The sequence below is a fragment of the Leopardus geoffroyi genome, chromosome B1, assembly GCF_018350155.1.
Source record: "Leopardus geoffroyi isolate Oge1 chromosome B1, O.geoffroyi_Oge1_pat1.0, whole genome shotgun sequence".
Lineage (NCBI taxonomy): Eukaryota > Metazoa > Chordata > Mammalia > Carnivora > Felidae > Leopardus > Leopardus geoffroyi.
Window position 1 is genome coordinate 165,249,658 of NC_059327.1, and position 11,993 is coordinate 165,261,650.

Here is an 11,993-nt window from a genome sequence, read left to right on the forward strand (position 1 = left end):
TCCTTCATATTCTTATGGTCATCCCCTAAAGTTAGTCTTTTTCTTTTCTTTAAATTCATTCAACAAATATTTATTGAGAATCTTCTGCTTTTATTGAGGATATTTGCTTTTTACTTTTTTTTCACAGTTCCTACCATCACTTCCTGGGATAGGTAGCTTCTGAATTTAAATTTAGAAGCCTGACCTCTTCTGAAGTTGAATCCCTCAGTTTTAGATATTTAAATTGGACCGCTTTGTGTGAAAATCAATGCTTAGTCAAGTCACTTTTCATCTGCGATGTCTCTCTCATGTCCTGTTACTGTCCAAATACAGTTCGCCACCCACTAGAAGAACTTTGGCAACAGCTCATTCTTGGACTCTGATAACAGCTTCATAGCAGATTTCCCTGCCTCCAAGTCTAGTACTTCCTTAATCTAACTTCTTCAGTGGTTCTTCATCACTATGGGAAAAGAATATACATTTAGAAGAAACATCTATGTACATACCGACTTGGCATTCAAGTGAATCTGTGATGGTGAATGTTTGCCTGCTTATCTCCAGTCTCATCCTCTAGCAGCCATCTCTGTGAATCTGTTACTTAGGTGTCCTAACATATATGCTACCTTACGCTTTAATCTGTGGCGATGTATACATTCTTCCTTTTGTGTAAAATGCAAAGTTTTTTCCCTTTACCATTCCGTCCACTAGAATCCTGCCTCTAGTATTCAGTGCAAGCGTTTCCTTGTTTGGGAAGCTCTTCCTTGTCCCTTAGGAAGGGACTTCCTAAGGAAGACTTAGATGCTGTTTTCCCTTGGTTTCCTTTATCCTAGGTTCATGACTAAGAGCTTGATGATCCTAGGGACGTCTGCAACCTTGTTTTCTCATCCATAAAAGAGAATTTATACTTAGATTTATTGAAAATAAAAGAGGTAATGCTTATGTAGCATTTAGTACAGTGATTGCTATGTTTAATAAATAGCTGCTGTTATTATTAGTTAACCACTTGTCATATTATTCCATTCTTTTCCTTATTGTGTCCCTGTCCCTCATACAGTGCTTGGCATGTAATAGGTACTCTGTAAGTACCTTTTTTTTTCTTTTAAATTTTATTTATTTTGAGAGAGAGAGAGAGAGAGAGAGAGAGAACATGAGAGAGAGAACATGAGAGAGCACACACAGGGGAGGGACAGAGAGAGGGAAAGAGAGAATCGCAAGCAGGCTCTGTGCTGCCAGTGCAGAGCCAGACATGGGGCTTGAACTCACAAAACTGTGAGCTCATGACCTGAGCCGAAACCAAGAGTCGGACACTTAACCAAGTGAGCCACCCAAGCGCCTCACCAAAATTTTAAAACTTTTTTAAAAAAGATTAAGTGGTTGAGAGGGAAATTTGTAGCTCTCCAGAAAATTCTCTAGAACTGAATGAGTTGGTAGCCATTGGCCACATATGGCTGTTTATTTATTTGAATATTTTTTTAGCTTTATTGATGCACAGTTGACAAAAATTATACGTATTTAAAGTGCACACATGATGATTGTCCACACATATACACTGTGAAATGATTACAGCAATAAAGCTAATTAACATTTACCTCACAGTTACTGTTTCTTTGTGGCGAGAATACTTACAGAGCATATTTAAAATATATAATACAGCATTAGTAACTATAGCCAGCATGTGGTGTTTTAGGTTCCTTAGAACTTATTCATCTTATCACTGAAAATTTGTAGCCAGTGACCAATTTCTTCATATTCTACCTAGTCCATAGCTCCTAGAAATTTCCATTCTCTTCTCAGCTTTTCTAAGTTCTTCTCAGCTTTATTTTTTTAGATTCCACATGTAAGTAAGATCATACAATATTTGTCTGTATCTGACTTATTTTACTTAGCATGATTGTCTCCATGTTCATCCATGTTCTCTAAATAACAGGATTTCCTTCTTTTTTATGGCTGAATAATACTGCATTATAGGTAGGTAGGCAGATCACATTTTTTTTCATTCACTTATCCATTGATGGACACATGTCTTGTTACCATATATTGGCTATTGTGAATAATGATGCAGTGAATATTGGAGCACAGATATCTCTTAGATACTATTTTCATTCCCTGTATAGCCAGAAGTAAGACTGCTAAAACCTATACTACATCTCTTTTAAGTTTTTAAAGAAGCTTCCACACTGTACCAATTTACATTCCTGCCAACACAGCGCAAGGTTTCTTTCTTTTTTTTTTCTGTAGTCTTGCCATGACTTGTTATTTATTGGCATATCAATTATAGTTATTCTAACAGTTGTGAGTTGATTATATCATTGTGGTTTAGATTTGCATTTTCCTGGTGATTAATGATATTGAGCCCATTTGCGTATACCTGTTGGCACATATGGGTATTTAAAATTTGAATTTTAACGAATTAACACTAAATAGTAGTAAACCTTCAGTTCTTCAGTTTCACTAGACACATTTTGAGTTTCACTAGCCATATGTAGTTAGTGTTACTCTGTTGGGTAGTGCAGATTTAGAACGTTTTCATGATCTCAGAAAGCTGTGTTGGATGGCACTACTCTAGAGCATTTTATCCCCTGGAAGCCTTAGAAATATAACAAACAATAAAAATAAAGAATAAAAATGAAATTAAAGCTAAGTTCATAGTGGCTCTAGTAAATAATTATTAAATGGATGCTTTGAATTTTATGTTATTTACTTTTTTTCAATTATGAGGCAATAAAAGAATGATCCCTCTTTGAATTAAGACATTTAATGCTTGTAACCATATCATCATTAAATATTCATGAAGTGACTCTTAATATGCATAACCTTAAGCTGTTAGAGAAATTTTGCTTTTTTGTGGCATACAGTTAGGACTTTGAGGGAAAAAGCTTTTAAAATCAAATTTTTAAAAATATTATTTGTAGGAACTACAGTGTAACAAAGTACGTGAAAATCAGATTTCAATAGAATGCGACACAACATGCAAGGAAATGAAACGGAAAGCATCTGAGGTAATGTTACATTAAATGTCAATTCTAATTTGCTAATTAATAGCCTTTTCATATTTTGTGGATTACTTTATGTGCTTATTACAAACAAATCTCATCTCTTTTTGCTTTTGTAATAAAAGCCTGGTTTTGTAGGCCTATTTTCGATCCCCAGGTGTATTCTTCAGTGTGTACTAGATTTTTGCATACCAGTTAGTGTATAATGCTCTGGAATGGGACATAGTTTTTCATTTTAATGTTAGTCTAAGCCTCTTGAAAGCTAGGTTAAAATAATACAAAATAAGGTTTTGGAATTCTTTGCTGTTTGGGTTACCTCTAGTGTCATCATTTGCCTCCATTAATGCATTCAATGAATAAACTCTTGATTTTGTTTGATACTAAGCATTCCCTTCCAGATAGAACATTTGCAGAAAATGGTCAATTTCAACTCTAGAAAAAGAGTGGTATTGAATAATTTATTATAGACTTAGTATGATAACTCAAGAGAAAAAAATCAGCTTTAAAAATATTTCATTTTGCAGTTTTGTGACTCTTTGAATTGTGATCTAATATCTATTATAATTGTTAAACTGAAATGTTTATATACTGTGTAACATTATCCCTCCCCTCCCCTTCCAGTCGGTTAGACAGAACCTTGGTAACACTTCTCAGTATAACCTTTACATGTCATTAAGTAACTTCCAGTATAAAGTTCCTAGAAGTCATTCTGGGTTAGTGGATCCTGGGTGGGAAGATGTTAAAATTCTGAATAAAATTTGATGGTTATGATGGTAATATACTTTTAAATGTCTATAAAACAGATAAAAGAAGCAGAAGCCAAAGCTGCTCTTGAAGAGGAAAAACGAAGACAACAGGTAACTAAACAAAATACCTAGATTTATGTCTCTTTGTATCGTTGTTAGTTTTTATAGAAACACAAGGTATATTCCACATACAAACTAGGGGCTGGTCTACTGTTTTCTGGACTGAAAATAATACATTTCCTACAAAACAGAAATTAGCCATTCCCTCACTTCAGTCCAGCTGTCCTGAACCTCTCAAGAAGCATGAAATCTTGTATATTCCCAGATATTTTGTATATTCCCAAATTTACTTCCTTGCCAGGCTCATCCATTCTCTAGTGATAAGAATTTTAACTCCTCTTTAGGTTGGTGGGTGTTGGTGGGGTGTGGCAGCATCCATTTTTTTTTATTAAAAATTTTTTTACGGGCGCCTGGATGGCTCAGTGAGTTAAGTGTCCGAATTTGGCTCAGGTCATAATCTCACAGTTCATGAGCCCCATGTCGGGCTCTGTGCTGACAGCTCGGAGCTGGAGCCTGCTCCGGATTTTGTGTCTTTCTCTCTCTGCCCCTCCCCTGCTCACACTCTGTCTCCCTGCTCTCTCTCAAAAATAATAATTTTTTTAAATGTTTTTTTTTTTTTTTTTCTTGAGAGAGCGAGAATGAGAGAGAACATGCTTGAGCTGGGGAGAGGCAATGAGAGAAGGGGACAAAGAATCCTAAGCAGGCTCTGCGCTGACAGCAGCAAGCCTGATGCAGGGCTTGAACTCATGAACTGCGGGGCTCTAACCCACAAATGAGATCATAACCTGAGCCAAAGTCAGACACTTAAATGACTGAGCCACCCAGGCCCCTGGCAGCATCCATTTTAAAGTACCTCTTGGAGCACTTGTCTTCACTTACCTAAAATTATTTGAGTTCTATTTTACTGGGTTGTAAATTGTCTGTAAAAGTCAGTGTTGTTTACTAACCAATGCACTTATTTTAATAATACATTCCCTTATTTCTCCTTTATTTTCATAAATGCAGGATTATTATCTGCTCTTTGTTCTATAGCAGATAACAACTACATTTCTGTACATTTGCTCAAATACTATCTTGATTGTATACTCCAAAGAGTGGCTTAAGTTTCTAATAGTGACATGATTGTTTATCAGTTTGCATTTTGAGATGCTCCATACTTAGCAAAAAGGGTATATTATATGCAAACTGCTGCCTTTTGAATGAGGAGATTGAAATTTATATGACTTGAGGGGAGGGCATTGGAAACAATTCAGGTAGCAAATAAAAGTGGGCTAAAATGACCTCTGATGTTAAATGGTTCTGAAAGTTGGTTTGCCTAATATTCCGAAATAAGTTATCAAAGCTCTTACAGTAAAACGTGGATTGACTAGAATCCTGGGAGGTTAATTTATTAGGAATAGTTGAGGGTGAATCTTCTTTCCCTTTTTATAAACCATCGTGGACGGAAATTTTTAATATATTCACTATTTACTGACCTTTTCTTTTTTTTTTTTTTTTTAATTTTTTTTTTTCAACGTTTATTTATTTTTGGGACAGAGAGAGACGGAGCATGAACGGGGGAGGGGCAGAGAGAGAGGGAGACACAGAATCCGAAACAGGCTCCAGGCTCTGAGCCATCAGCCCAGAGCCCGACGCGGGGCTCGAACCCACGGACCGCAAGATCATGACCTGGGCTGAAGTCGGACGTTTAACCGACTGCGCCACCCAGGCGCCCCTTTACTGACCTTTTCAACAGAGTGTATAGAACATTGTTTAAATTCTGCATGATGAATGTGGGTCATCATTAAAGCATCAATTATTTTACCGTGTCAGTTCTCAAGTTTGGCTCCTTTTCATGTATATTCATCTTGTTCTCTATTTCAACCACCACGAAAAATATTCTGACATTTTGATTCCTTGAAGAATGCTACTTTGTGTTAAATTAAGTCCAGGAGTAGCTCATCTTCACATGTGGTTTACGGGTGAAGTAATGGTTGTGTTAACTGAAGTTTGTACAGTTGACTCTCGAACAACACAGGTTTAAGCTGCAGGGGTCCACTTAAATGAGGCTTCTTTTTGATAGCTACAGCACAGTACTGTAAATGTGTTTTCTCTTACTTATGATTTTCTTAGTAACATTTTCTTTTCTCTAGCTTACTTTATTGTAAGAATACAGTATATAATACAACATACAAAATATGTGTTCATCAACTGTTCGGTAAGGGTTCCAGTCAACAGAAGGCTGTTTATTAGCAGTTAAGTTTTGGGGGAGTCAAAAGTTGTATGTGGATTTTTGACTGTGGGGTCAGCACCCCTGACTTCTGCATTGTTTAAGGGTTAACTTGTATTTCCTTTAGATAAATAAACAATTACAGAATCTTGCACGGTGATTACATACATATTTTAGTTAATGACTATCGTTTAGTTACAATGCACTGTAGTGTATCATGTTACGTTATCATGTATGAAGTTAAGTTCTTAACAGTAGAATAAAAATCCGCATTTCATGAGTATCATCCAGTTATCCTTTTTTTAGAACCAGTTTTTATATTCTACTTTCTAAAATAGTCATTTTGACTTAAAGCATGAAGCATTTTTCCCCTGAAGAGTTTCTACTCTGTTTTTAAATGTATTTGATAAAGAGAAGACTCAATTTCTGGCAGCTTTTTTTCTCTACTCACTTGAATTTCCTTCATAAAGCCATTAATGTTTATTACTAGCATTGTAAAAAGCTAGAATTACAGGTATTTTTATTCTCACCGGGCATCTCTTATCGCTTGCCAGAAATTGTTGTCAAAACCCAGTAGGTTAATGGTGTTGAAGTATAAAACTAATGTCTATATTTAGGGCACCCTTTTTTAATCAGATATTTCTGTATTTTGTGTCAAAGTCAGGCCCATGGTCTGAAATAATCTGTGACTCCCCATTTCCCTTTCTGCTTACCTAAACTCTGAATGTGTTGAATGCAATCTGTAGTGGAGAGAGTTTTTTTTAAAAAAATCAAATCAGTATATTTATTTTATACCATTACTATTAAAACATTTCACAAATTGATTTTCATCCAAGTGGAGAATTTCAAATCAGCATACGTATCGAATCTAATAAAAATGATACTGTTTTGTTTTTGACTTAGGCTGAACTGGAGGCTTTTGAAAACAGACTGAAAGGTCGTCGGAAGAAGAGCAGGAAAAGAGATGAAGTGGCAGTGGAGCTGACGCTGTGGCAGAAATACAAATATTCTCTCCTTCCCGCATGTGCGCTGGTGGTTTTAGTGTTTGCCTGGTACATAGCCCGTGACGTGGCATAGAAGTTGTGATCTGTTCACATACCTCAGACTGGATTTAGAGAAGTCAAGTCTGGAACGTTAGGAAGTGTATACTGTAGAACATATATATTCACATTCGTCTCTGTGTTCTCTTCCGGCTGTTGTTAGAAGGACGGAATGCTAAGCTTTCTCCTGATGAGCATACCGGAAGTGGTAGGGTAACATTGTTCACTAGTAAAAGCATGACTGAAATTGTGAAATAGAAGTCATAGCCAGTGGCAGGGTAGCACATCAGTTGTTCAGTGTGCTTCCTTGTGTTAACACAGTTGTTTCATTGACTATTTGAAACCAACTTTCTTTTCTTTTCTCTTTTTTCTTTTTCTTTCTTTCTTTCTTTCGCAAAATTAAGATGAAACTGAGCCATATGTGCAGTAAAAGGAATATTTCACAATGTTTTGGTTACTTATTAAAAGGTACTTTTCTTGATCATGTAACTTTGTACTTTAAAAAAAAAAAAAAAACTATTCTCTAAAAGACCTCTTAAATTGTAACATGAAGCTATAATTAGATGTAATTAGATTCCAGAAATTGGCTTATTAGTGAGGAATTTTTATCAGTTATTGAAATAAGTTTTTATGTGGTGGGTTTCTCAGAGGAAAATATAATTGTTTTTAAAAAATGTCAGGCTAGATTTCTCACATGTGGCTATTTCTTGTGTAAGAAGCACTTAACTGAACTTTGGCATGTTTTGTAAAACTTGTACGTGTCTTCTCAAAGTAACAATAAAAGAAAAACTGATATTTATGAGCAATAAATGCTTGAGCACAGGGCTTATGAGCTTTCTATACTTACTCTCATTTCTTTTTACCATGATCCTATAAGTAGATTTCAGCTGGAAATCATCAGTTCTTATGAAAAAAAAAACACTCTGATAGAGAACTATCAGTAAGCCAAATCTGTTTGAATTGTCATTTTAAATGGTTTTGCTATTTAATTTTTGTATGATTAATGTTTTCATTAAAATTTTTCATACCAAATTTGTAACCTAGAATATTTACTATTATCTAGAAGATTCGGAGCCAGTAGTTTTAGGTTAGGTATCAGTATCAATGTATAAAAGCTCTAATACTTGATGCAAAACATAGTTAATTGGTAGATACTGAAAAATGCAGAAGTATGTTTTAAACAGAAATACAAAGAAGGATTTTTACACTTTGCTGACCTGAATTCAAAATTTTTTAATGTTATATGCATTCGTCTAGTATTAGCTGGTGTCTAAAATGAAAGGACAGTCATTCTTTTCATTATGGTATTTGTGTTTTTATTTTAGACTTTTTTTTCTTTTTTACCTTTCTCCATGTTAGAGTAACTGGGTTAGTGTTTCAGGAGCTCTAAGTTAGAGCTGCTACACTTATGTCATTTCCTGACTCTAAAAGGTGAATATTAAAGACTGTGAGCAACTAGGTGTCTACCTGAGGAGCTATTTTTCATGTATCTCAGAATCTTGGCCTAATAAATGAGCCTAAAGCCTATTTCCTATCTGTTTGTTGGGCTTCTGTTCTTGCTAGTTTTCTTTCGCATTTGTGGGGAAGAATTTAGTGAGCTGAGGAATGAGACTGATTAGAATGATAATAATTAAGCTGTTTATTATTTTGTAATTGCTTGGCTAGTAGTTCAGAGCTTTGTTAATTTACCCAAAGTCACACAATTATTTATTTATTCAATCAACAGATGTGTTTCCTGTGTTACAGGTACTTTGTAGGTACTGGAGATGAGAGTGATCCTTCCTCTTAGGGAGTGACTAAGGAGTGGAAGGGGACAGGAAGGAAATAGATACACAATAAAATGAACATCCTTTCATGTGTGATAGGTGGTATTAAAAAATGAAAAGTCATGAAAATGGGGGTAAGTAGGGACTAGCTGTTCTATTCTGGGAAAGTCCCTCTGAGATGGGGACATCTGAGCTGTGCCCTGAATGACCTTCACTTGAAGACATGAGGGAAAAATCCATGAGGGAGGAAAAGTAGCAAGTACTAAGTCTCTGAGCCCCATAGACCATGGTGAGGAATTGGGGTTTAGTCCATTCGCAAAGGGCAGTGTTGGAAGTAAGTGGGGAATAGTTACTGTTGTTAAGACGACTGGCTGGCTGCTGGCTGCTGGTGGAGAAAAGACTAGAAGGGAGCAAGGGAGGGGATGGGCTGGGAGGCAGCCTAGGCTGGAGGTGCTGGTGATGCCTCGCCCCCGTTCCCCATTGCCCTTGAAAGAGTGGCGAGGACAAGGAAGTTTCCAAAACCGCTGCATGATGAGTGGAAGGGGAATGAATGAGATAGGATAGTTCTTTAAGGTCAACGTGAAATTCAGTTTGGCCTAACTACTGGTTTGGAGGGAAATAAAGCAGTACATATGGGCCTTTTTTTGCTTCAGTCTGAACCAGAGAAGGAATGGAAGAGTTATCAAATAGCCACTAGAAAGGACACAGATAAAATTGTGAATGCCATGGCCTTACTTTCCTATTCACTCTGTGTCATTGTAAAAGTTTAGTAGCTTACTCTTTGAAATTTGTGGAAATTTTAGTTTTTCGGCTTAAACTTTTAGGGAGTGTTCAGAACCTAGTGTTTGTATTTCAATTACTTTAGTCAAGTCCAAATTAAATTCAAATTTCAAGTGAATAGGTATAATCTTTGCTGAAATTGACAGAGGAACTTGGTTGAAGCAAAACATTGAAAACATATGCTTTTTGCAAAGAAGTCTGATGCTTGAACTTCATGGCTATCAATGTTAAAAATTTTATTTATTTACTTATTAATTGTTTATTTTTGAGAGAGAGAGTGAGTGGGAGAGGGACAGAGAGAGAGAGAGAAGCAGACTCCATACTGCCAGTGCAGAGCCCGATGCCGGGCTCAAACTCACCTCAAGATCATGACCTGACCTGAGACAAAACCAAGATAGGGGATGCTTAACCAACACCCAGGTGCCCCTACTTACTTATTTTTTAAGTGTTTATTTATTTATTTTGAGAAAGAATGAAAGCCCATGAGCAGGGAAGGGGCAGAGAGAGACAGACAGACAGACAGAATCCTAAGCGCTGTCAGCACAGAGCCCAATATGGGGCCCGACCCAGAGTCGATCTCACGAACTGAGCTGACATCAAGAGACGGAGGCCTAACTGACTGAACCCCCCAGGTGCCGCGATTTTTGTTAAAAATTTTAAACGCATGTAAGCATCTGTGGTAGTGTTTCAAGATGACCTAAAGCTTTTTTGGCTCTTCATGTTATTTCACATGACCCAGGTGACTCCTCCAGGTGTTACCTTTGCCCATCCTTGGGTGTTAGTGAGGCAGATGTTTAAGCTCTGGAGTCATAATTGATGTAGGGCAGCTATGTCTCCTCTCTGGTCTTTGGAAGTTGTCCTCTGTATTGAGTGGCAGTGATTAGACCACCCTAATCCTTGGGGCTTAGAGTCTACTTACAAGTCGGTGAGCTTCGTAGAGGGAAGAAGCACCCCCTAGAAGAGATGCAAATTTGGGAGGGGGAGCTTCGGACGCCTCCGCGGACAAGAGAGACCAGGCATCCACCTGAAAAATCATTTCCAGGTATTGCAGAATCTTGGTCTATTGGGGTAAGCTTAGGGCTCTTACTTGCTGCGCTTCTCTTATTTCTAAGCTTCGATTTCAGTTAATGTGGGGCATGTATTTATGTAGAACTGTGAAGAGTTACCCAGCCTGAAATTCCACAGTCCAGATTCATTTGAGTTAAAACACTTTCAGGGGCGCCTGGGTGGCGCAGTCGGTTAAGCGTCCGACTTCAGCCAGGTCACGATCTCGCGGTCCGTGAGTTCGAGCCCCGCGTCAGGCTCTGGGCTGATGGCTCGGAGCCTGGAGCCTGTTTCCGATTCTGTGTCTCCCTCTCTCTCTGCCCCTCCCCCGTTCATGCTCTGTCTCTCTCTGTCCCAAAAATAAATAAACGTTGAAAAAAAAAAATTAAAAAAAAACACTTTCAGAGAGACATTCCCTTTTTACCATCATTTGGCCATCCTCTACCTTACAATATTTTTTCCTCCTAGCACCAAACAGTACCTGTCATTGTATCATGGATTTGTTTGTTGTCTCACCTGCTTCACTAGGACATAAGCTCCATGAGGGCAGGAGTGCAGTTTTGTTTGCCGCTGTAACCTCAGAGGGGGCATGCCTCGCCACAGAGTAGATGCTGGCATTAGTTTTCTGGGGCTGCCATAGCAAATGGCCACAAACGGAGTAGCTTGAAATGACAGAAATTTATTCACGCACAGTTCAGGAGTCCAGAAGTCCAAAATCAAAGTGACAGTGGGATTGATTGGCTGCTTCTGGAGACCGAAAACTATTCCATGCCCCTCTCTCAGCTTCTGGTTGTGGGCATCAGTCCTTGGCTTGTGGACATAATCACTCCAGTCTCATCTCCGTCTTCGCATGACCTTCTTCTCTGGGTCTGTGTCCTTTTCTGTCTCCTCTGTATGTTTAAGGTCCACTCAGCCGGTATAATCTCATTTTAATTAATTACATCTCAAAGGACCCTATTTCCAAATGTGGAAGGTGACATTCTCAGGCTTCAAATGGACATTGGTTTTGGGAGGGATGCTATTCACACTGCAACACTTATTATTTAACTTCTGTAAGCCTCAATTTCCTTTTGTAAAATAGTGACCATAAGCATTAGCTATTATTATATGTCTGCAACTATTTTAAAGCAGTTTACGTTTTAAAAATTGCCATGACAGCCTATGCATTCTCCTTTTACAGCAAAGGAAAGTAGGTTTGTTTCAAGGATCAAAAACAAAATAGATATGTCATTTTGTGAAGTACTTGGTCACATAGTGGTTAGAAAATCTTAGCCACTCACCTGGGTGGCTCAGTCGGTTAAGCGTCCAACTTCAGCTCAGGTCATGATCTCACAGCTCATGGGTTCGAGCCCTGCATTGGGCGCTGTGCTCACAGC

At 37.7% G+C, this 11,993-nt stretch overlaps 1 protein-coding gene across 7 annotated transcripts in view; it reads left to right on the forward strand.

The window, feature by feature from the left end:
- NFXL1 (nuclear transcription factor, X-box binding like 1) overlaps positions 1–8,554 on the forward strand; it is a 73,315-nt gene extending 64,761 nt beyond the window's left edge. For all 7 annotated transcript variants that reach the window (XM_045474148.1, XM_045474152.1, XM_045474149.1 and 4 more), the window contains exons 21-23: positions 2,892–2,978; positions 3,776–3,829; positions 6,891–8,554. In XM_045474148.1, coding sequence (XP_045330104.1) covers positions 2,892–2,978; positions 3,776–3,829; positions 6,891–7,064 — 315 coding nt within the window. In that variant the 3' untranslated portion in view covers positions 7,065–8,554. The remainder of the gene's footprint in view (positions 1–2,891; positions 2,979–3,775; positions 3,830–6,890) is intronic.
- The last annotated feature ends 3,439 nt before the right edge of the window (positions 8,555–11,993 follow it).